Source organism: Balaenoptera borealis (assembly GCF_965194805.1).
Source record: "Balaenoptera borealis genome assembly, chromosome: 3".
In the NCBI taxonomy this organism is placed as follows: domain Eukaryota; kingdom Metazoa; phylum Chordata; class Mammalia; order Artiodactyla; family Balaenopteridae; genus Balaenoptera; species Balaenoptera borealis.
In genome coordinates, this window is record NC_138866.1 from 92,078,400 (window position 1) to 92,105,291 (window position 26,892).

Consider the following 26,892-nt stretch of genomic DNA (forward strand, 5'->3'; position numbering starts at 1 on the left):
GTGTATGCACACACACAAGTTTAATAACAATTGGAGCAATCACATGCAGGATATGTAAAAAATATAACACTAAGATACAGGATTTTAATGTGTCAAATACACAACACATATTTAGAAAAATTCTTTCCTGTTCTTGTAATTGTAACAGTGTACAAAAATCAGAGCAGTGTAAATACATTTCTTAGCCTTACTCTTTAATTAAAACCATACTAACATTAAACTAGTAACCAAGGTGATCAAACAAATGTTTTACATGTTTTACTATTTACTTACATAATTTAATTATAATTTGCAACTTGATGTTTTAAAATATCATTAAGAAATTCTCCAGACATTTTGGAATATATTGAGCATTTCTGTATGCATGTGCCATGGAGATTTTATTTATAAACCTATGTATGTAGAAAGATATATGAAGTGGCCAAAACTATTTAACCTACAATAATAAGGGTACAATATACAAAGTACAAACTGCAACTAAACAGACCAGGAGAAATAAAATTAATTTAGAAAAGGTGTTTTCAAACTTTTTAGACTTGAGACAACTTAACACTCATAAAAATTATTGAGGACACCAAAGAGCTTCTGTTCATATGGGTTATAACTACTGATACTTCCTGTATTCGAAGTTAAACTGAGACATTTTGAAAATATTTATCTATTAACTTAAAAATCACAACAATAGCCCATTATGGGTCAACTCATACTATTAGCAGAGGAAGAAAATCAGGCTTATACAAGTCTAGTAATTTTCTCTAACTACTCTGCACATCCAATTAATTTTTCTAAAACACAATTTATATCCTGACATTTTTCAAATTTCAAACCTTCGATGACTCCTCATTGTCTACAAACAAAAGTCAAAATTCCTTAAATTGGCAATCAAGGCCCTCAACAATCTCATCCTAACTCCTTTTCCACCTTTTTCTATCTCTTTGATACGTTTCCTACTCCAGACAGATAGCTCTAATTTCAATCTTCTGAAAATAACTTACGAATCGTTGACTCTACTATCTTACATATACTTTTATTTATCAATTAGCATGACGTTTCCATTCTACCTATGTCAACCTTATCTATCCTTTAAGATGTAATTCAAGTTCTATCTGTTCCTCAAATCCTTCCTTGACCACCTAGGATATGTAACACCTCTTTCTTCTGAATAATGGTTGAATTGATTTTCCATCCTGTTCTTTTTAGCATTTGGCATATACTGCTGGGTATCATTCATTTTTGTTTTCTGTAGGAGGAAATACTAACTGAATTTTGATATGTATTTTATTAATATCCAGATATTTTGATGACATCACAATTAAAGTCACCAGATCAGGTTTCTAAAATATTCCTGGACCTCAGTTATTTTTCTACCCCAATACACCTGAGAGATATCACACACGAGTGTAGTAGTGGTCTGTATATAGAATATTTGTATTTCCTACACTTCCCAAAGTGTGTTTGCATTGTAAACTTACTCCTTGTAACTGTCCATATTTCACAAAGAGAAGTCATTAACGTGGTAAGCAGTTCTTAATCCATCACCAAAGACATTATTAGTAGTAATTAATAACAAACCCCAGAAGTACTACATATTTGGGATAAGAATAAATCATAAAAAGTTCCACTACAGTTGACTCTTGAACAAAATGGGTTTGAACTGTGTTAGTCCACTTATAAATGATTTTTTTTTCCAATAAATATGTACTAAGGTAGTACATGATCTGCGGTTGGTTGAACCTGTGGATGCGGAACCTACAGATACAGAGGGCCGACTCTGATACATGGATTTTCTACTCTGTCAGGGTCGGTGCCCTAATTCCTGCTATGTTTAAGCGTCAACTCTATAGTTTCTTATATACTCAATCATATAATATTATTAATTAAAATCTAGACTGTATTTTTTAAATTAATAGACTTTTCTTTAGAACAGTTTTAGATTTACAGGAAAAAATGAGTAGATAGTAGAGTCCCTACATACCACTACCACTTCCCCACACAGTCCCTCTACTGTTAACATTTTGCATTAGTGTGGTATATCTGTTACAATTAATGAATCAGTAATTACATATTGTTAACTAAACTCCATAGTCTACACTAAAGTTCACTCTTTGCCTTGTATAGTTCTATGTGTTTTGACAAATGTATAATATCATGTATCCACTATTACAGTATCATATAAAACAGTTTCACTGCCTTAACAATCCCATGCTTCACATTTTCATCCTACTGCCCTCTTCCCAAGTCCCTGGCAACAACTAATCATTTTACTGTCTCTATAGTTTAGCCTTTTCCAGAGTGTCATACAACTGGAATCACACAGTATGGAGTCTTTCAGACTGACTTCTTTCAGTTAGCAATATGCACTGAAGGTTCCTCTGTATCTTTTTGTGTCTTGATAGCTCATTTCCTTTTATCGCTGAAAAATATTCCAAAGCGCATATGTACCGTAGCTTATCCATTCATATGCTAAAGGGCATTTTGGTTGCTTCTAGTTTTGATGGTTTAGAATAAAACTCTGTTGTGGACTTAAGTTTTAAGCTCAATTGTATAAACACTTATGGCAGGATTGATGGATTGTATGATAAGAGTATATTTAGCATTCAGTAAGAAACCAAACTGTTTTCCAAAGTGGCTGTACCACTTTACATTCCCACTAGCAATGAATGGCAGTTCCAGTTGCTCTGCATCCTTGTCTGCACATGGTATCTTAAAAAATTTCAGTCATTCTAATAGTTGTGTAGTGGTATCTCGTTGTTTTATTCTGTAAGTCCCTAATGACATATAATGTTGAGCATATTTTCATATGCTTATTTGCCATCTGTGTATTTTCTTTGATGAGACATCTGTTCAGACCTTTTGCCCACTTTTTAACTGGGTTGCTTATTTGTTTATTGTTGAGTTTTAAGAGTTCTTTATTTTGGAAATACGAGATGTATTTTTTGTGTACATGTATGTATGTATTTGGATGTACTTCTATGATATAAAAATGAATGGAATCTATAGCCTTGAATGTAATATAAATATATAACGGTGAAGATTTTCCATCTAACAATCCCAGCTTGACAGAAAATCATAAAAGTCATTTAACATTAAAATGTTTTTCTTTTTTGGTACCAATTCTTAGTTTTAACGTGCCCAAGAAAGTATATTTGGTCGAGGACAAAATTAAATGTTCTGAGTGGCCTAATAAACATTAAGCCACTGTTTCCACTTATTTTCAACTTTAAAATAATTCTTAGTTATCATGCTAGAACATCTATATTAATATATGGCCCCCCAAAACTTTTAAATATAAATCTTAAAAGGTTCAGGGAAAAGAAATATTGAAGGAGCTGGGATTGGTGGATTTTTACGTGATCAAACACTAAGAATTTTTTTTCTGCTAACTCATGAAAAGACATGGAGGAACCTTAAATGCATATTACTAAGTGAAAGAAGCCAACCTGAAAAGGCTACATACTCTATGATTCCAACTATATAACATTCTGGAAAAAGCAAAACCATGGAGACAGTGAAAAGATCAGTGGTCTCCAAGAGTTGCGGGTAAGGGAGAGAAATGAACAGGCCGAGAACAGAGGACTCTTAGGGCAGTAAAAATACTCTGTATGATACAAAAATGATGATACGTGTCCAAACACCAAGAGTAAACCATAAAGTAAACTATGGGCTGTGGTTGATAATGATGGTCAATGTAGGTTCATTAATTATAACAGCTGTACCACTCTGGTGGGGGATGTGATAACCGGGGAGGCTATGCATGTGTGGGAGCAGGGGGTAGATGGGAAATCTCTGTACCTTCCCTTCAATTTTGCTGTGAACCTAAAACTTCTCTAAAAAATAAATTCTTAATAAAAACTTTTTTTGAAAACAGGAAAGTTAAAACACTTTAAAATCTGTAGGAACACTACTTCCTACTCTGTACTTAAATGAAAGAATGATAACTTTAGTTTCTTCATTCTTGGGTTTTCTTGAATAAAAAAGGGCACAGCACACGGGGCAAAACAGACCAGAAAGTCAGGATTGATAGTGTATTAATTCTGCCAGTACTACTTAATGCTCTTCCAAGCAATATATTTTTAGGTCTGTTGATTTCCTAGTGAAATGATTTTTTAAATACATCAAACAATATAGAATATTACTGTGTCAGGAACCTTGCCATTTTCAAGTCTGTCCTCATCCTGGTTAAAAGTAGAATCTTTAAAGATTGAACATCTGTTCATATGCTTATTTGCCAACTGTGTATCTACTTTGGTAAGGTATCTGTTCAGACAATTTGCCCGTTTTTTAATTGGGTTGTTAAAAATCTAAAGATTTTTTGATGTCCTTAACCCCAATGTGTGGAGGGATAAGATTAACAATGTTTATCACCTGTTGAGTGTCAGAGTGTAACAAAAATATGGTGGGCAACGGGCAGGCAGGGGATAGAGGAAAAGGGTTTAGAGATGGGACAATATGAATATATTGTCATGACTGAGCCTGAAGGGAAAGTGTCCACATAGCATAATCAACAATACCTCTATCATTCTATAGTTATATTTTGTAGACAGTTGGTCTATAAACGAAAAAGCCAGCAAACATGACAGATTTCATTCCCTAATTAAAACTGAGCATGAAAGATACCCTAAGCCTATGCATCAGTACTCTCCTTTCTAAGAGAAAATATTGAATAAAGAGGGAAATAGCAGGAGAAAGGGACTAGAAGGAAAAAACTGACTTCAAAACATTTTACAGTGGTAAGATCTTTAGAAATCAACTATTCTGTGTGTTTTTAAATAGATATATTTACTCAATTTTGAAGGTATTGCAAATTGGTTGAATCAGTGAATTTCTTTAGTATTCTTCATTGTATTGATATAAACTTAACCTATTTGGATTCTGCTGCGTAATAAATTATTTCCCTTTGATCTTCCTTTGCTGAACAAGAAGAGTTAGCTGCCACATAAAGTGCTCCAAGAGGGCAGGGTTTGTCTCTGAATTGAGCCTAGCACAGAACTGGCTCTCACTGAAGATTTGTTGAATTTTGCATGAATGCATCAGCAACACATCCTTCACATGCTTGTAAGCAATTGTTAACATTTCCCTTAGCCTCTCCTTCAGGGCTGTGTCTCCAGAAGTTTACTTTTCTTTTAATTAAGGTGTATCTATGTGTGTGTTGACATATATGTTTTGCTGTTTATACTAGATTTTAACTTCTAGTTCAGAAACCAGTGCTGTTTTTCTTAATTTGTATCCTAAAATTACCATACAGTTCTATGCATTCTGACAATGCTTCATAAATACTTTAAAAGATAAATATCCATTCCTTTGCATTTTCTTCATAGACCTCAATTTCTAGATGAGCAGCTGTAGAACTCTCAATTGGATGAGCTCTGACTAGTGCTAAGCATAGTATAGTGGGAAAATGGTTTCTATATGCAGCATATATTGGAAACAGATAACACATATTAACTAGGCTACATTAATCCTGATGAAATGGGTAAAAATTTTATTCTCCAGATAGGAAAACTGAAGCCAGAAGAATAAATAAGAGGATGAAGTGAAGGCATGGAATAAAAAATTAGAATTTCCTCCACTTAAGTGAATATTTTAGAAAACAGCTTCTGGAAACTTGATTTATGCAGATAATTTTCACTTGGAATTTTCTTTGCATTATGTTAAGCGCAAGAAAGAGAATGTCTCAAGTTGAAAGTATAATTAACAGTAGTTACATAAAATGGTTCACTAAACTTTTAATTTCTACACCATTTAAAAAAATTGAGAGTTTTTTACAGTAGTTAGAGTCATTAAAATACAGCACTTTAGGAAATGATATATAATGAAACAGTAAGTTAACATTCTTGTGGCAATTTCAATAATGGTTAAAAAATTAATTAAATGGTGTAAAGTTATAAAATATTATATGAGCAGGACTCATAATTTGGTTTTAGACTGTGTTTTCATTATCAAAAAACTCACTATCAGTTTAAAATATTTAATATTTTTTAGGGTACAAATGAACTTATGTACAAAACAGAAACAGAATTACAGATGTAGAAAACAAACTTATAGTTACCAGGGGGTAAGGGAGGGGAGGGATAAATTGGTAGACTGGATTGACATATACACACTACTATATATAAAATAGATAACTAATAAGGACCTACTGTATAGAACAGAGAACTCTACTCAGTACTCTGTAATGGCCTATATGGGAAAAGAATCTAAAAAAGAGTGGATATATGTATATGTATAACTGATTCACTTTGTTATACACCTGAAACTAATACAACATTGTAAATCAACCGTACTCTAATAAAAATTTTAAAAAGTAAATCAAAATAAAATATTTAATTTTTTAAAGGTAGTTGGTTGTTTACCATCATTTACAATTGCTTTAATCGGAATTTTATTCATTTTTAGTATATTCAAGAAATATTCTGTCAGCGCTAATTATTAATATAAAGTTTAAGTAGAAAATTAAAGATGTTAGCTAATTATATACTTTCATAGCATTATATAATGATTAAGAGCCAGACCTTTTGGGTTCAAATTCCACTTCTGCCACTTACAAGCTTAGAATTTGGGCAAATTACTTCTTTGTACCTGAGTTTCTTGATCTGTAAACTGGAGATAATATGAGTACTTGCCTTATAGTCTTGGTGATAAGTACATGTATTAATACATGAGTGCTAAAACAATCCTTTGCATGTGGTATAAATTCAGTAAACATTAGGTATTATTGATGTTATTATTATTATTATAGTAAATTAGAACTGTAATTCTAGAGAAGAAAAAGCTAAATTCAAATATGTAACTCTTTTTTTTGAATTCAAACATCTTTTTCTACAAAATAAAAAATCAATAGTTCGCACTTCCCACATTTAATAAGGACTAATCTGGTGTTTGTGTGTACATGTTATGGGTGGATGGGGGTCTCAGGCTGAGTAAATAATCACATTAATAATCTTAACTTCCAAATGAAACAGAAATAAGGACAAATGGTCATTCTTGGATAATCTGCAAAGCTGAGTGAATAACTGACATATCTTTCTGTGATTCCTTGCAGACATCATGGAAATCAGGACAGTGGCCGTTGGAATTGTAGCAATCAAAGGAGTGGAAAGTGAATATTATCTTGCAATGAACAAGGAAGGAAAACTCTATGCAAAGGTATTGATAATTGATAGCTTAGACTTAATTTCTCAAACTTATTTTTGTCAAAAATATCTTCCCTTTCTGAAAAGTAAAAATGAAATTAATTCCTCTCAAACTACATAATTCAATGATTTCATTAAAATATTTTATACTTAAGAATTAAATTTTCTGTGTGATCTTGGACAATTTGCTTAAGTTCTCTGGACTTTGGTTTCTTCATCTGTAAAACAAGTCAGATTAACTGACCTCTAAGGATCCTTCCAGCTCTAAAATTCCATTTGTACTTTAGATTCTAAAAATCTAAAATGTCCATCTGTCAGTATTAAAGCTCTTTTTGTTAAAGTTCACCCAATGTGCACTTTGCTGACATGAAAATTCTTGGGGAAAAAAAATCCAGACGTTTGTTTATCAACATCAATCTCACAATCACGGGCTTTGAACTGTAAGCATTCCCATTGTTCCCACTTTATTATAACATGAAATATGCAACAGTTTATCCCACTATAACAAAGTATAATTGACTTTCCTTTGTATTCCTGGCACAGACTACATAAAAATACAGGTTTAAGTGAATGAATGAATAGTTGGATGGATGAACAAATTAACTTTTTATTTTCCATCACTATCACAGGCAGTGTAATAGTAAATGAAAAAAAGTTGTGAAATATGTCCTTCAGCTGAGGGAGGCAGAGGCTCTGCTAGTTGTATCAAAATGTCAGTGTTAGGGAAAGAGTGACTTGGGCATAGTAATATGAGAGCTGCTAATTAGGGGGAAATAACTCTTAATACTTAAGAAAAGTAGCAACTGACTGCCAAAAAGCTACATGTTTGAAACTATGTTGCATAACTAAATGTGTATCATTTTATCTTTTAAAAAATTTAATCCTTTTTCAAATATGCTAAGTATGTATAATAAACTGCATTATGCCTGCTCAAAAAAAGTCATGTATGTTTTAATTCTACCAAAGATTACTGCTTATTCTTTGTCTAATTGAGTCCCTCCAAAAATCATTTGGATAATGTTGTTTGTTTGTTGTTCTTTGCAGAAAGAATGCAATGAAGATTGTAACTTCAAAGAATTAATTCTGGAAAACCACTACAACACATATGCATCAGCTAAATGGACACACAGTGGAGGAGAAATGTTTGTTGCCTTAAATCAAAAGGGGGTTCCTGTAAGAGGGAAAAAAACGAAGAAAGAACAAAAAACAGCCCACTTTCTTCCTATGGCAATAACCTAATCATATATGGCATATAAGAAACCAGTTCCAGCAGGGAGATTTCTTTAAGTGGACTGTTTTCTTCCTTTTTTTCTTTTCTTTTTTTTTTTTTTTTTAAGTAACCAAGAAAGGCTGGAAAACTACTGAAAAACTGATCAAGCTGGACTTGCGCATTTATGTTTATTTTAAGAGACTGCATTAAAGAAAGATTTGAAAAAATATACACAAAAATCAGATTTAGTAACTAAAAGTTGTAAAAAATTGTAAAACTGGTTGTACAATCATGATGTCAGTAATAGTAATGTTTTTTTCTTAAATTAATTTACCCTTAAGACTATGTTAGATTTGATTATCTGATAATGATTATTTAAATATTCCTATCTGCTTATAAAATGGCTGCTATAATAATAATAATGCAGATGATGTTATATAAGATGTGTCAGACCTAAAAGCTGCTGGAATGATTTGTCAGATAATCAAGCCAACACTAACCATGGAAGATGAGCAGTATCTGAATGATTTCTAGTGAAAAATTATGAACCACTTAAATTCTAATCAGAAAAGAAGGAATATTCTCAAAAATTCTATTATGGAAATGAATCAAAGAGGTAGTTTTACAAGAGTATAAGATTAGAACATGCTTGTACCTATTAACAAGAACAAAATTCCTAATGCTGCTCCCAATTGAAAGGGTATTGCTTAAAGGATGTTTTCAAAAATCTTGTATATAAAATAGCAATAATGATGATAATACTGTACTTCATCTCACTCACCACAAAATAACATTTTATAATCCCTAAAAGTAAAATTCAAAAATCTTTTATGTTTTTTTCAAGTAACATAATCTATCTTTTGTATAATTCATATTCGGGAATATGGCTTTTAATAATGTTCTTCCCACAAATAATCATGCTTTTTTCCTGTGGTTACTGCATTAAACTCTATTTTAAGTTGTATTTGAACTTTACTGTTTTGTTATTTAAGTTTATGTTATTTATAAAAAAAAAAAAACCTTAATAAGCTGTATCTGTTTCATATGCTTTTAATTCTAAAGCAATAACAAAACCGTCTGGCTCAATTGCAAGTTCCCCCTCCCCCTCATGAGCAACACCAAGTCTAGTACACAGTACTCAGGCCAGCAAATCCTGGACAGCAGACAAAAATGACAGCCTGCAGCAATTCTTACAATAGACGTCTCACAGGGAACAATACAAAAATGTGAAATATGTTTTGCCACATACTCTTGTCAACTAAATTGGATCTTATAAGTAAAATCACTGTAGATAAAAGAACTTACAGGATTTTAAAGTTAAACTATATTTGAGTTCATGAGTAGAATAGTACAACATTTAAAAAATATGCATATTTAAAGTTAGTAGTTTTTCTAATCTCTAGAAATCTCTGCCATTCAAAATATGGCAGCATTGAAAGTTGTTTTCCTGTTCAATGGCAAGAGCACAATGCTCAAAGTAGAGTCTATACTTAGGGATTTGAGGCCCTGAATAGCAATGAAGGCTTGAGGCCAGGCTACAGATAATGGACTTATTGGAAAGATAAATTTCTACTTCATAATTCTGGCATTGGCAGATCTTGTTAGCACTTTATTGTTCATCAGTAGAAGGCCAACATTTATCTAAATTAAATTGGTGGTATGCTAATAAGGGTGGTTTTAATTTCAAAGTATTTGCCTTTTTAGTCCCTTTATTTTATACAAATATTATCTGATAATACATTTATAAGAGAGAGTTACATGAAAAGGCTAAGTTAACAGAAATAACAGGTTCATTTGATTTTCTTGTGACTCAACCTACATGATGAGGCTGCAGGAAGCTAGAAAGAATTGCCCTTCCTCAGATATACTCTGGGGAAATGCCATGAATGATATTAACTGTTGTATGATTCAAGGGCCTTGCTAGCCTAGGTTCCTAGATCAGGCTTCTGTTACTGGTGTCTTGTGAACATACTGAGAGCAGAAGAGGACCTATGTGGTTTTTTTTTTTTTTTTTGAGGACCTATGTTTTTCATATTTGTTTCCTTAGTGTCTAGCAGAGTGTCTGTCCATAATCAATTTTTTATATGAATTCACTCAATGTTTGAGTATCAAAGAAAATTCATAATGAGACTAACCGTACTTTATTTTAAAAAGTTAGGGTGCAAACATGATTATATGGAAATTTAAACAGAAACAGTGTGTATGTATATAAGATATGAGCTATATTAGGACCAAATACTCTGACTATAGAGTTATAGTTATGAACAAATTACAAAGCAACGCTGAATTAACCAACATTTAGCAGTAAGTCCAATCCAGTAGTGTTTCTAGAAACACTTACTTATAATTCTTTATCCTCCCTCCCCCCCTTTTTTTTACACTTAACATGAAAATTTTAGAAAATAAAATCTTCACTAGTTACATACACTTAGAATTCAAGAATCTAAAAACTGCAAGTGGCCTTAGTCCTTACTATTCATTTGTAGACCAGGAAATTGAGATTGTAACAGATCCCAAATCACATAGCTGGTTAGGTTCAGAGCCGCCACAAGAGTCTAGGTCATTCAGCATGTACTTCCTGCTCTTGGATGATTAGGATTATTAGTTAGTGGTCTTTTAAAAAAATTATTCCTATTGACATATAACCTTTATATTTGCATGCAAATGTGACATGTTTTGGCACTTCACTTCATATATAATAGTCTATACTGTCATATTTGACTCAAAAGGAGGAAAAAAATGATGAAATTTCTAATTCTGACTCCTATTCAACTTTTAAATGCACCTCTTTACTTACAAATGGAAAGCACTGTGCAAAATAGCCAGATAAACAGAGTAACCTTTTCTAAATGTTCTTTGAAAGAGAAAATTGGTTAAATACATTGGTTGCCAAGAATTAGGAAGGAAAAAATTAAACAGAAGAATATAAAATGTTAACAAAAGAAGTAATAAAAAAGATACTTTCAATGCAATTAGTGAACTAAAACATTGTTACATAAAAAATGCTATAATATAAATTATCAGCCTTTGAGTTGGCTAAAATTCAACTTAATGACAGAAGAGAAGGGATGCTGGAGATAAATTCTTAGTTCCCATCTCTTAGAGTTTGCCCTTCTGATTCTCTAAAGTGACAAATAACATAGAGATGGACTATGGGACCGGCTATAGTAAAAGCAATTCTGTATCCACAAATATCCTAAATCAGAGCCTCTCACAATTTTCTACTGAAATACTAATAGTAGTAGAGGTAGAGAATGAGAGTCTAAGGAATAATGCAAAGGTAGCCCACCAAAGACACAGATTTTCTTGAAAATCATTCTCTTAAAACACATGTGATTTTTGCATTTTATTCCACAATATATTTATGTTTGCTTTAGCATAAAATTCACACCAGTGAGAAAAAGTGATGCATCAGAAAGATATGTAAGCTTTATCATGTGGCTTCATTTACACTACTATCCCACTGCCATATACTTGGGCATAAATAAGACACAAGAGATCCTGTACCTCTCATACTTCAACTTTACACGCAGGTGACACATGGCTAAAGAAAACCAAAAGTTTTTGTAAAAGTTTACTATGAACCAGAGTGACATTAAAAATATTCAATGATGAGTATGAGTGGTTACTGGTCAATTAGAATATACCACTGCTCTATTAGAATAGATTCAGGCCACTGTGACTAACTTGTGGGTATCTGATGATTATCAGCCTTGACCATTTCTATGATCACCTTAAAAGTTTTTAGAGAATATCTATTAATTGGTCTCTCTGATTTGAGTTCTTAATGCATATCTTAATATGACATAGTTCATTAAACCTTCATGCCTATTTCAACACTGTTGCCAGGCTACTCTTTATTTTAAGCTTTACTATTTTTAATTGATAGAGAGCTGATATACAATATTAGGTAAGTTATAGGTGTCCAATATAGTGATTCACACTTTTTGAAGGTTATATTCCATTTATAGATATTATATTGGCTATATTCCCTGTGTTGTACAATATATCCTTGTAGCTTATTTTAAACATAATAGTTTGTACCTCAATTTCCTACCCCTATATTGCCCCACCCCCAGGCTACTCTTTTTTCCACTTCTATATTCATACAGCAGAGCGGCTGCTTTCAATGAAGGTGATGTACCTTCCGGCCCACATATGCTTCCACTCATCCTCTAACTTCGAATGGTTTGCCAAGAAAACGTACTTTTTTTTTTAAACACCTTTATTGGAGTATAATTGCCTTACAATGGTGTTAGTTTCTGCTGTATAACAAAGTGAATCAGCAATACGTATACATATATCCCCATATCCCCTCCCTCTTGCATCTCCCTCCCACCCTCCCTATCCCACCCCTCTAGGTGGTCACAAAGCACTGAGCTGATCTCCCTGTGCTATGCAGCTGCTTCCCACTAGCTATCTATTTGACATTTGGTAGTGTATATATGTCCATGCCATGCTCTCATTTCGTCCCAGTTTACCCTTTCCCCTCCCCATGTCCTCAAGTCCATTTTCTACGTCTGCATCTTTATTCCTGTCCTGCCCCTAGGCTCGTCAGAACCATTTTTTTTCTTTTTAGATTCCATATATATGTGTTAGCATATGGTATTTGTTTTTCTCTTTCTGACTTACTTCACTGTCAATGACAGACTCTAGGTCCATCCACCTCACTACAAATAACTCAATTTCATTTCTTTTTATGGCTGAGTAATATTCCATTGTATATATGTGCCACATCTTCTTTATCCATCCATCTGTCGATGGACACTTAGGTTGTGTCCATGTCCTGGCTATTGTAAATAGTGCTGCAAAGAATATTGTGGTACATGACTCTTTTTGAATTATGGTTTTCTCAGGGTATATGCCTAGTAGTGGAATTGCTGGGTCGTATGGTACTTCTATTTTTAGTTTTTTAAGGAACCTCCATACTGTTCTCCATAGTGGCTGGATAAGTTTACATTCCCACCAATAGCACAAGAGGGTTCCCTTATCTCCACACCCTCTCCAGCATTTCTTGTTTGTAGATTTTTTGATGACGGCCATTCTGACTGGTGTGAGGTGATACCTCGCTTTAGTTTTGATTTGCATTTCTCTAATGACTAGTGATGTTGAGCATCCTTTCACGTGTTTGTTGGCTATCTGTATATCTTCTTTAGAGAAATGTCTATTTAGGTCTTCTGCCCATTTTTGGATTGGGTTGTTTGTTTTTGGATATTGAGCTGCACTTGTAAATTTTGGAGATTAATCCTTTTTCAGTTGCTTCATTTGCAAATATTTTCTCCCATTCTGAGAGTTGTCTTTTTGTCTTGTTTATGGTTTCATTTGCTGTACAAAAGATTTTAAGTTCCATTAGGTCCCATTTGTTTATTTTTGTTTTTATTTCCATTTCTCTAGGAGGTGGGTCAAAAAGGATCTTGCTGTGATTTATGTCATAGAGTGTTCTGCCTATGTTTTCCTCTAAGAGTTTGATAGTGTCTGGCCTTACATTTAGGTCTGTAATCCATTTTCAGTTTATTTTCATGTATGGTATTAGGGAGGGTTCTAATTTCATTCCTTTACATGTAGCTGTCCAGTTTTCCCAGCACCACTTATTGAAGAGGCTGTCTTTTCTCCATTGTATATTCTTGCCACCTTCATCAAAAATAAGGTGACCATATGTACGTGGGTTTATCTCTGGGCTTTCTATCCTGTTCCATTGATCTTTATTTCTGATTTGTGCCAGTACCATACTGTCTTGATTACTGTAGCTTTGTAGTATAGTCTGAGGTCGGGAGCCTGATTCCTCCAGCTCCATTTTTCTTTCTCAAGATTGCTTTGGCTATTTGAGGTCTTTTGTGTTACCACACAAATTGTGAAATTTTTTGTTCTAGTTCTGTGAAAAATGCCATTGGTAGTTTAATAGGGATTGCATTGAATCTGTAGATTGCTTTGAGTAGTACAGTCATTTTCACAATGTTGATTCTTCCAATCTAAGAACATGGTATATCTCTCTATCTGTTTGTATCATCTTTAATTTCTCTCATCAGTGTCTTATAGTTTTCTGCACAGGTCTTTTGTCTCCTTAGGTAGGTTTATTCCTAGGTATTTTATTCTTTTGTTGCAATGGTAAATGGGATTGTTTCCTTAATTTCTCTTTCAGATTTTTCATCATTAGTGTGTAGGAATGCAAGAGATTTCTGTGCATTAATTTTGTATCCTGCTACTTTACCAAATTCATTGATTAGCTCTAGTAGTTTTTTGGTAGCATCTTTAGGATTTCTTTGTATACTATCATGTCATCTGCAAACAGTGACAGCTTTACTTCTTCTTTTTCTATTTGGATTCCTTTTATTACTTTTTCTTCTCTGATAGCTGTGGCTAAAACTACCAAAACTATGTTGAATAACAGTGGTGAGAGTGGACAACCTTGTCTTGCTCCTGATCTTAGAGGAAATGGTTTCAGCTTTTCACCATTGAGAACGATGTTGGCTGTGGGTTTGTCATATATGGCCTTTATTATGTTGAGGTAAGTTCCCTCTATGCCTACTTTCTGGAGGGTTTTTATCATAAATGGGTGTTGAATTTTGTTGAAAGCTTTTTCTGCATTTATTTGAGATGATCAATGGTTTTTATCCTTCAGTTTGTTAATATGGAGTATCACATTGATTGACTTGCATATATTGAAGAATCCTTGCATTCCTGGGATAAACCCCACTTGATCATGGTGTATGATCCTTTTAATGTGCTGTTGGATTCTGTTTGCTAGTATTTTGTTGAGGATTTTCGCATCTATGTGTATCGATACACATAGATGCAAAATTGGCCTGTAGTTTCCTTTTTCTGTGACATCTTTGTCTGGTTTTGGTATCAGGGTGATGGTGGCCTTGTAGAATGAGTTTGGGAATGTTCCACCCTCTGCTATATTTTGGAAGAGTTTGAGAAGGATAGGTGTTAGCTCTTCTCTAAATGTTTGATAGAATTCGCCTGTGAAGCCATCTGGTCCTGGGCTTTTGTTTGTTGGAAGATTTTTAATCACAGTTTCAATTTCAGTGCTTGTGATTGGTCTGTTTATATTTTCTATTTCTTCCTGGTTCAGGCTCAGAAGGTTGTGCTTTTCTAAGAATTTGTCCATTTCTTCCAGGTTGTCCATTTTGTTGGCATTTAGTTGTTTGTAGTAATGTCTCATGATCCTTTGTATTTCTGCAGTGTCAGTTGTTACTTCTTTTTCATTTCTAATTCTGTTTGAGTCTTCTCCCTTTTTTTCTTGATGAGTCTGGCTAAAGGTTTATCAATTTTGTTTATCTTCTCAAGGAACCAGCTTTTAGTTTTATTGATCTTTGCTATCGTTTCCTTCATTTCTTTTTCATTTATTTCTGATCTGATCTTTATGATTTCTTTCCTTCTGCTAACTCTGGATTTTTTCTTTTTTGTACTTTCTCTAATTGCTTTAGGTTTAAAGTTAGGTTGTTTATGTGAGATGTTTCTTCTTTCTTGAGGTAGGATTGTATTGCTATAAACTTCCCTCTTAGAACTTCTTTTGCTGCATCCCATAGGTTTTGGGTCGTTGTGTTTTCATTGTCATTTGTTTCTAGGTATTTTTTGGTTTCCTCTTGAATTCTTCAGTGATCTCTTGGTTATTTAGTAGTGTATTGTTTAGACTCCATGTATTTGTATTTTTACAGTTTTTTTCCTGTTATTGATATCTAGTCTCATAGCGCTGTGGTCAGAAAAGGTGCTTGATATGATTTCAATTTTTTTAAACTCACCAAGGCTTGATTTGTGACCCAAGATATGATCTATCCTGGAGAATGTTCCATGAACACTTCAGGAGAAAGTGTATTCTGTTGTTTTTGGATGGAATGTCCAATAAATATCAATTAATAGTAATGGTAATTACCAATTAGACACAGCCTTCTTGGTTGCTGCAGCAGCAGCCTTAGTGTTTCATGCCCGTCTCTGGCATCTGCGCTGATAGCCGTGGCTCGCACCGTCTGTGAAGCTCGTTTAGGCGGTGTTCTGAATCTCCTCGCACACCCCGAAACAATGGTCTCTTGAGTCTTAGGCAGTTTCAGATTTTTTCCCGGACTCCCCACAGGTTAGCTGTGGCTCACTAGCCCCCTTCAGGTTGTGTTCACGCAGCCAACCCCAGTCCTCTCCCTGGGATCTGAACTCCAAAGCCCGAGCCTCAGCTCCCAGCCCCCACCCGCCCCGGTGGGCGAGCAGAGAAGCCTTTCAGGCTGGTGAGTGCTGGTCGGCACTGATCCTCTGTGCGGGAATCTCTTCGCTTTGCTCTCTGCACCCCTGTTGCTGCACTCTCCTCTGTGGCTCTGAAGCTTGCCCCCCACGCACCCCCCCATTTCCACCAGAGACAGGGCTTCCTAGTGTGTGGTAACTTTTCCTCCTTCACAGCTCCCTCCCAGAGGTGCAGGTCCCGTCCCTATTCTTTTGTCTCTGTTTTTTCTTTTGCCCTACCCAGGGGAGTTTCCTGCCTTTTGGGAAGTCTGAGGACTTATGCCAGCATTCAGTAGGTGTTCTGTAGGAGTTGTTCTATATGTAGATGTATTTTTGATGTATTTGTGGGGAGGAAGGTGATCTCCATGTCTTACTCCTCCACCATCTTGAAGGTCCTCCTTACTTTCTCCTGAGTTGAGAAGATTTGCCAGAAAGCAACAGAGAAAGTCCTAGTCTCTTCAATTTCAGGAGTTTCCAAATCCTCAAATTGAATTTATGAGATGATAAAAATTTATTTTCTTTTCATATGAATAGAACTTTTAGTCTAATAATTGAAATGTGAAATGAATAATAACATTTAGCTTGAAGATGGAAGGCCTTTCTCTTGATAAATCCAGCCAGACACGTATTAGTTATCTATTGTTGTGTAACAAATTATCCTAAAACTTAATGGCTTAAACAGCAAGTTTTCATTATCTCATAGTTAATGCGGTTAGGGACCTGGGCATGGTTTAGCTAGGTGTCTCTAGCTAGAATCTTTTATAAGGCTGCAATCAAGGTGTTGGCCAGAACTGCAGTTATCTGTTACCTCAATGCTCAACTCAGAGAGGGATCGACCTTAGATCCTCACTGGTTGTGGGTTTGAAATACCACTTCTTCGCCACTTGAGCCTCTCCATAGCTCCACTTACAACATGGCAGTTTGTTTCCCACAGAGCAAGGAATCAGAGAGAATGAAAAAGAGTGCTCAAAACAGAAGTCACAGTATTTCATAGCCTAATCTTCAGAAGTGTCTTGTCACTTCTGCCTGTACTCAAGGGGAGGGAATTAACAAAGGCATACAAACCAGAAAGCAGGAATCACTGGAGGCCATCTTAAAGGCTGACTAACACAAGTCAGAAACAATATTTTTAAGGCCACTGCCACAAAGACAGGATTCTTTAGGGCCTAATAACAAGTAATTCATGGCTTTCAGTGGTGTGGTGAGCCATTCAGCAGAGAAAGACGAAGTAGGTATATCCTCTGTGGCAACATATTTGATCCTTCCCTGAGGGATACTTTATGGTACAATGCCACATAGGATAACTGAGAAAAGGTTTGAACCACAGTGTGCACTGCCTATTAGCTTGAGTTGCGCCTCCTTAGATCTCCTAATGTAGGTGGAAAACTAACATCACTTTGCCTCTACATGAAGGAAATGACCCTGCCTTCAGACACAACATGAAGATAACCTTCCCCTCCACCACCCTACCTCAAGAGAATAAGATCATAAACGCCAGTTGAAATTCCTCAAGCCATAGAGTTTTGTCCTAGATGGTGGAGGTAATCAGTCACAAGTTACCCAAGATCATATGAGGATAAGACCTAAACAGACTTGAAAAACAATTTATTTTAATGCAAGCTGCACATTGGAATCACCTGGGATTTTTTTATATACATATATAATGAGACCTAGGCCCCACCCCAGACCAACTGCATCAGTATATCTGGGATGGGGCCCAGGCACTGGTATTTTTAAAGCTCTCCAGGAGATTCTAATGGGCCTATGCATTTGAGAACCAATGACCTAAATGATGGCAGCAGGGGTGGAGAGGACTTTTTAGGAATTATACCTGATTCTTTATCTTTGTTTCTTCCTTAAACACCCTGAAAAGCCTTACGTTGCTTCCCACCTAATTCCATATTTTCTAAGATGGTTCTAAAGTCTGCAGTGCTTCTTGGATCCCTGGTTTTCCTATTGTCTCCATATTTTGTTATTCATATTGGGGCTAAAAGGAAATGCAAACACTGGAAAGAGAGCCACAGTTGTTTTTGCAATGAAACAATTATGGAGTATAAAGTGCACAAAGGACACCTTCTCCCTACTCCCAACACCTGCCACACACACACCATAGTCCATTCTCAAACAGAGCAGCCAGAGTGATTCTGTTATATCATATCTCAGATAATGCAATTTCTCTATTCAAAACTGCAGCTGTTTTCCATAGTAGAATAAAAGCCAAAGTCCTTAGAGTGGCCTATGGAGGGGCAATGGAAAAATGTGATTAAAAACTTAAATGTTAAATTAGGTATGGGGAAAAAAACAGGAAAAAAAGTAATAAAAGTCTAGAATTATGCACTCAGATTGTTTGGCAGATATCACTGAATTCTCATGCCATTTTAAAGAAACTCTAACTGTACACTGTAGACAATATTTTAATGGCATGATATGCCCATTGATATGGAAAAGACAATAGTCCCATATAAAAAATTGACACATGAATGTACACAGTTATGTTTGAAGTAAAGAAAATACTTAAGGCATATGTACATATCAATTTAATGAGTCTCCACTTAAAAATTTTTCTATTAATCAACCAATTAATGGATCCAGCTAGGCTGGGTGAGACTTAACTGATCTATTGTTGGTTATTTTGGCTGTTTCAAATTTTTCACTAACATAAATATGATTTTTTTGTACATACTCCTTTATATTTCTGATTATCTTATTAAGATAATTATAAGAAACAGAATTATTAGACCAATAATTTTTAAATCCTTTAAAAATGTAAATTGCAAATTTGATTTTCAAAAAGCTTTTCTCCAATATATATTCCAACCCTCTGTACATGGGAATGGATAAACATTTTCCCTAAAATTTATGCTCAAAATTTAGTCAGCTTTATTCTTACCTCTACTTCTCTTTGACTATCTGTTATCACCAAAACCTAGCTAGCCTCTTCTTTTTCAACATCTCAGATGTATGTCTTTCTTGGTCCTTTACAACCTCATTACCTCATGTCTAGAGTTTAGCAATTGTTCCCTAATCATTCTTCTGTCTCAAGTTCCTGCCCATCTCAAATACTACCTATTTCCTTAATCTTCCTGAAATACTACTTTGACGATGTCAGTTGTCAGTTAAAGAATCCATGTTAGCTGCTTACTGCCTATTGGATTTAATTTAAATTCTTTAAAATAGCATCCAAAGCTGTCAAACAATTGGCTCTACTTTATCTGTCCAATCTTCTCACTGCTCACCATAAACCTTAGAGTTCCCTTAGTCCACTGTGTTTATCCCATTGTCTTTTTCTCCTCTCTAGTCCTTAATTTAAAAAAATGGATCTCATCTATTTTGTTCACTTACATATCCCAAGCACCTTTAACAGTGTCTGGCACAGAATAAGCAGTCAGCAAATATTCATTCAATTGATAAATCAATTCCAATTCAGTGACAGAATAATGAGCACACCTCATTACAAAGCATTATTCCAATATTTAAGCAATATATAAATGTAGCTGTTGCAAATGAATAGAAATGTGGGTTCAAGGTGACGGAACCCACACCTTGAGGTGGGGTGGGCTCAAGGTGATGGAATAGGAGGATGCTGGACTCACCTCCCCTCACGAAAACATCAAAGCTACAACTACATATAGAATGACTCTCACTGGGAACTAGCAGGAAGGCTCCTCTACAACCAACGCTGTGAGGAAAGATTCACACACAATCTGGTAGGAAGGGAGAGGTGATCTGGTCAGGACCTGCATCCCTAGCAGAGGACACAGAAGAGGAGGGGGCTATTTCACAGGCTCAGGGATCCTTCCTGGGGAGTGAGGGGTTTTGAGACAGAAGGGAACGGGTCAGGGCACAACCTTTAAAAGAATGACATAGCTGTTGAGGATACTACATAAACTGGTTAGAACCAATTAGGCCCAAGGTGGCAGAAAATCTGACTTCCAGTAGACCTTGAGCCTCATTATACGCCCATTGTAATACATTAGCGTGCTAAATGACACACCCACAGGTGCCATGACAGTCCCGAGGCCAACCATAAAAGGGCAAAAAGTGAGCAGTGGCCCAATTCCTCGAAATCCCCACCACTTCCTCAAAATAGTTGGAATAACCCTCCCACTTATTAGCCTATGAAATTACCCAGCCCGTGAAAACTAACTACCCCGTCTTTCGGGGCCTCTCTCACCTTCTGAGATGGCCTACGCTCTGTCTTTGGAGTGTGTTTCTCCTAGGGCTGCTCTCGCCTTCTGAGATGGCCAGCATTCTGTCTATGGAATGTGTATCTCTGCTTTCACTTTACTATGGCTCGCTCTTGAATTCTTTCTGTGTGGAGCCAAAGACCCTCACTTGGCGGGCCCATCCCAGGGACTCACCCAAGACCTGGGACATGACCATCCTCTCATGTCCCGTTTTCCTGCAAATTCTTTACAAAGGATGTTAATAAATCTACTTCTTGCCTATCACTTTGCCTCTCACTGAATTCCTTCTGCATGGAGACATAAAGAACCTGAACTTCATTAAGTCCTGAGATGGGTTGCATTGTTTCAGTTAGAAGATTGTGGGTTCGAGTCCCAGCTGAGGTGCAAATGGGTTTGAGTCCTCTCCTAAGTCAGAGGCTGTGGGTTCAAGTCCCATCTGAAGTGTGGCTGGGTTCAAGTCACATCTGAAGGGGTGCAGTTTCACTCTGATCAGGGTATTGGCAGCCATTGCCAGCATACCAGCATGCACCTTGGTGCACAGACTTGGGAGGGAGTGAGACTAGCTCCAGGGCAGAGACAATTATCACACTCGAGCATGTGTCCCTTCCCACACTGAGTGAGCCAGCTCATTAGTGTAGCACCAACCCTTCTGGCCTGACCCAACGTCTAACCGAGGCAAGCGCACTAGGGAAAAGTGAAACCAGCACAGAAGTGCAGCCCCAAGCCCTCAGGCCCCAGCCACCCCTAAACCAAGGTGGAGAAACCCTGGAGAAACCCAACTCCCTCAGGGCTCCTGTTCCAACCTCTTGGACCCGGACCCCACCCCTGATAGAGCAGTGATGGACACTGAGCAAAGGAGAAGTCCCAGCTTGCACCTGGCTCTGGCTTCAGCCTTACTTCCCACCAAGGTGTTGGCTGCCAGCACACCTCAGGGAAAGACCTGGCCCTTGCTCATTTCAGGTATAGCCACCTAACAAAGCCTCTGGGCACAAGAAAACTGCATAGGGACACTCCCACACAAGGACACACCCTCAAGATCAGAATAGGTAACTGTTTCACCTAATTTCATAGAGACAGAGAAATTTAAACAAAATGAGAAGACAGAAGAATATGTTTCAAACAAAAGAACAAGAAACCACCCCTGAAAAAACTCCAATGAAACAGATATAAACAATTTACCTGATAAAGAGCTCGAAGCAATAGTAATAAGAAGGCTACCTGAACTTGGGGAAAAAAATAGATGAACACCATGAGAATTTTAAGAAAGAACTAGAAAATGGAAAAAAGAACCAGTCAGAGCTGAAGAATTCAATAACTGAATTGAAAAATACAATATAGGAATTAACAGCAGATTAGGTGATAACAGAAGAATGCATGAGCTATCTGGAAGATAGAATAATAGAAATTACACAATCAGAATAGCAAAAAGAAAAACAAATTTAAAAAATGAGAATAGTTTAAGGGAACCTCTGGACAATATCAAGTGTACTAACATTCACATTACAGGGGTCCCAGAAGGAGAAGAGAGAAAGGGGTAGAAATGTATTTGATGAAATAATGGCTGAAAACTTCACAAACATGAAGGAAAGAGATATCTAGGTACAGGAATCACAGAGAGTCCCAAAGAAAACGAAAACAAAGAGACCCACACCAAGACATATCATAGTTAAAATAGCAAAACTTAAAGAGAGAATTCTAAAGGCAGCAAGAGAAAAAAAAAGTTACATACAAGGGAACCCCCATAAGGCTATAAGCTGATTTTTCAGCAGAAACTTTGCAGGCCATAAGGGAGCGGCATGATACATTTAATGTGCTGAAAGGAAAAAGTCTACAACTTAGGATACTCTACCCATCAAGGTTGTCATTCAGCACTGAAGGAGAGATATAGAGATTCTCAGATAAGCAAAAATTAAAAGAGTTCATAATACTAAACTGACTGTACAAGAAGTGTTAAAGGGTCTTCTTTACGTGAAAAAGAAAAGGCTATAACAAGAAATAAGAACTTAAAAGAAGGGAAAAATCCCATTGGTAAAGGCAAATATATAGTAAAGGCTGTGAATCAACCACTTAAATAAGCTAGTATGAAGATTAAAAGACAAAAATTATAAAATCAACTATAACTACAATAAACAGTTAAGGTATTTTTTCCAACCACAGTGGTATGAAAGTAGAAGTTAATTACCGGAAGAAAAATGGGAAAAACACAAACACATGGAGACTAAACAACATGCTACTAAAAAACCAATAGGTCAACAAAGAAATCAAAGGAAATCAGAAAATACCTTGAGACAAATGAAAATGAAAATAAAAACACAACTTTCCAAAATGTATGGGATGCAGCTAAAGCAGTTCTAAGAGGGAAGTTTATAGCAATATAGGCATACCTCACAAAATAAGAAAAATCTCTAATAAAAAACCTAACCAACCATCTAGAGGAATTAGAAGAAGAACAAAGTCCAAAGTCAGCAGAAGAAAGGAAATAAAAAGATCAGAGTGGAAATAAATAAAAGAGACCCCCCCAAAAATAATAGAAAAAATCAATAAAACCAAGAGCTGGTTTTTGAAAAGATAAATAAAATTGGTAAGCCTTTATCCAGGCTCATTAAGAAAAAAAGAGAGAGGACACAAATAGAATAAGAAATGAAAGAGGAGAAGCTATAACTGATATCACAAAAATACAATCATAAGATAGTACTATGAGCAGATATATGCCAACAAGTTGGACAGACTAGAAGAAATGGATAAATTCCTAGAAACATACAATCTTCCAAGACTGAAGCAGGAAGAAATAATCTGAACAGACTGACTACTAGTATTAAAATTAAATCAGTAATCAGAAAACTCCCCTATCCTCCTATCCTTCTCAAACTATTCCAAAAAATCGAAGAGAAGGAAACACATCCAAATTCATTCTTTAAAGCCACCATGATACCCAAACCAGGCAAAGACATTACAAAGAAGAAAATTACAGGTAAATATTTCTGATGAATATAGATGCAAAAATCCTCAATAAAATATTAGCAAACCAAATTCAGCAACATATAAAATGGATCATACACCATGATCAAGTGGGATTTATTCCAGGGATGAAAGGATAGTTCCATATCCACAAATCAATGTGATATACCACATTAACAAAATGAAAAATAAAAATTACATGATCATCTCAATAGATGTAGAACAAGCATTTGATAAAATTCAACACCCATTCATGATAAAAACTCTCAAAAAAGTTAGTTTAGGACTTCCCTGGTGGCACAGTTGTTAAGAATCTGCCTGCCAATGCAGGGGACACGGGTTCGAGCCCTGGTCTGGGAAGACCCCACATGCCACAGAGCAGTTAATTTAGAAGGAAAATATCTCAATATAAAGGCCATTTATGACAAATCCACAGCTAACATTGTACTCAATGGTGAAAAATTGAAAGGTTTTCCTCTAAAATCATGAACAAGGCAAGGATGACCACTCTCACCATTTCTATCTAACATAGTATTGGAAGTCCTAGCCACAGCAATCAGACAAGAAAAAGAAATAAAAGGCATCCAAATTGGAAAGGAAGAAGTAAAACTATCACTATTTGCAGATGACATGATACTATATTTAGAAAACCCTAAAGTCTCCACCAAAAAACTATTAGAACTAATAAATGAATTCAGTAAAGTTGTGAGATACAAGATCAATATACAGAAATGGGTTGCTTTTCTGTACACTAATAATGAACTATTGGAAAAAGAAAACAAGAAAACAATTCCATTTTACACTTGTATCAAAAAGGATAAAATACCTGTGAATAAACTTAACTATACTCTGAAAACTATAAGACATTAATGAAGGCAAGTGAAGCTGATACAAAGAAATTGAAAGGTATCCCATGGTCATGGATTAGAAGAACATTATTAAAATTTCCATACTACCCAAAGCAATCTACAGATTTAATGCAAGCCCTATCAAAATACCCATGACTTTTTTCATAGAACTAGAACAAATAATCCTAAAATTTTTATGAAACCACAAAAGACCCTGAATACTCAAAGCAATCTTGAGAAAAAAGAACAAAGCTGGAGATGTCATGTTCCCTGACTCCAGACTACCCTACACAGCTATAGTAATCAAAACAGCATGGTACTGGCATAACAACAGACACATAGACCAATGGCACAGAATAGAGAGCCCAGAAATAAACCCACACACATATGGTCAATTAATCTAGGACAAAGGAGGTAGAAGTACATAATGAGGAAAGACAGTCTCTTCAATAAGCACTGTTGGGAAAACTGAAAACCTACATGTAAAAGAATGAGATTAGAACATTTTCTCACACCATATATAAAAACAAACTCAAAATGGATTAAAAACCTAAATTTAAGACTAAAAACTATAACTCTAGAAGAAAACGTAGGCATATACTTTTGATGTAAATCTTAACAAGATTTTTTTGCATCTTTCTCCTCAGGCAAGAGAAACAAAAGCAAAAATTACAAATGAACCTAATTAAACTAAAAGCTTTTGCACAGCAAAGGAAACCATCAACAAAACAAAAAGACAACATACTCAATGAGGAAAGATATTTGCAAATGGTATGTCTGTTAAGAGTAAATATCCAAAATATATAAAGAGCTCATACAGCTCATTGTCAAAAAAACAAACAACCTGATTAAAAAATGGGCAGAAGAACTGAATAGAATTTTTTTCAAAGAGGACCAACAGGCACATGAAAAGATGCTCAACATCACTAACCATCAGAGAAATGCAAATCAAAACCACAATGAGATATCACCTCCAACCTGTCAGAATGACTATCATCAAATAGACAACAAAAAATAAATGTTGGCAAGGATGCGGAGTAAAGGAACTCTTGTGCACTGTTGGTGAGAATGTACATTAGTATAGCCATTATGGAAAAGAGTATGGAGGTTCCTCAAAAAATTAAAATTAGATCTACCATATGATCCAGAAATTCCACTCCTGGTTATATATCCAAAGAAAACAAAAACACTAATTTGAAAGGATTAATGCTCTCCTATGTTCATAGCAGCATTATTTACAATAGCCATAACATGAAATCGACCTAAGTGTCTATCAACAGATGAATGGATAAAGAAGATGTGTATAAAAAAATAAGATGTGTATGTGTGTGTGTATGTATATATATATATATATATATATATATATATATATATATACACACACACACACCCACACATATACATACAAACATACATATACACAATGGACTGTTACTCAGCCATAAAAAAGAATGAAAAATTGCCATTTGCAGTAACATGGATGGGCCTGTAGGGTATTATGCTTAGTGAAATAAGTCAGACAGAGAAAGACAAATATGCACATTTTCACCTATATGTGGAATCTAAAAAATAAAACGAATGAATATAACAAAACAAAAACAGACTCACAGATACCGAGAATAAACTAGTGGTTACAAGTGGGGCAATGGGTGGGGGGAGAGGCAGGATAGGTGAATGGGATTAAGAGGTACAAACTACTAGGTAGAAAATAAATAAGATACAAGGATGTAATGCACAGGGAATATAGCCAATATTTTATAATAAATTTAAATGGAGTATAACCTATAAAAATGTTGAAGCAATATGTTGTACACCTGAAACTGATATAACATTGTAAATCAACTATACTTCAATAAAAAAGAAACATACCACCTTGTTTTGTTCAACCTAGTGACTTAATCTCTTAGAAATATTCAAATTCTTGGGACTTCCCTGGTGGTCCAGTGGTTAAGACTCCGCACTCCCAATGCAGGGGCCCAGGTTTGATCCCTTGTCAGGGAGCTAGATCTCACTTGCCACAACGAAGATCCCACACGTGGCAAGGAAGATCCCGTGTGTTGTAACTAAGACCCAGCACAGCCAAATAAACAAATAAATATTAAAAAAAAGAAGTATTCAAATTCTTGCTATTCACTTCTCCTTAGCATGATATTTCCACATCACTCACTGGAGTATGTTAATGCATTTAATAATACGATAAGAACCTGCTGCTTTTTACACTAACCAGCACCTCTGACCACTGCTACCCATCTACAGACCAATGTACCGGGGGGGGGGTGCATTCGCAAGTCACCCTATGGCAGACCATGGAAAATTATCTTGGAAGCTAAATTAGTAATTAAGAA

General features: G+C 35.5%; 2 protein-coding genes across 8 annotated transcripts in view; one reads left to right on the top strand and one right to left on the bottom strand.

Annotated features, from left to right (window-relative positions):
- FGF7 (fibroblast growth factor 7) overlaps positions 1-9,473 on the top strand; it is a 62,250-nt gene extending 52,777 nt beyond the window's left edge. Inside the window, exons 3-4 of the mRNA XM_082387982.1 lie at positions 7,043-7,146; positions 8,178-9,473. Coding sequence (XP_082244108.1) covers positions 7,043-7,146; positions 8,178-8,372 — 299 coding nt within the window. The 3' untranslated portion in view covers positions 8,373-9,473. The remainder of the gene's footprint in view (positions 1-7,042; positions 7,147-8,177) is intronic.
- Positions 1-26,892, bottom strand: part of FAM227B (family with sequence similarity 227 member B) — a 308,625-nt gene that overhangs the window by 196,625 nt on the left and 85,108 nt on the right. The window lies entirely within an intron of this gene.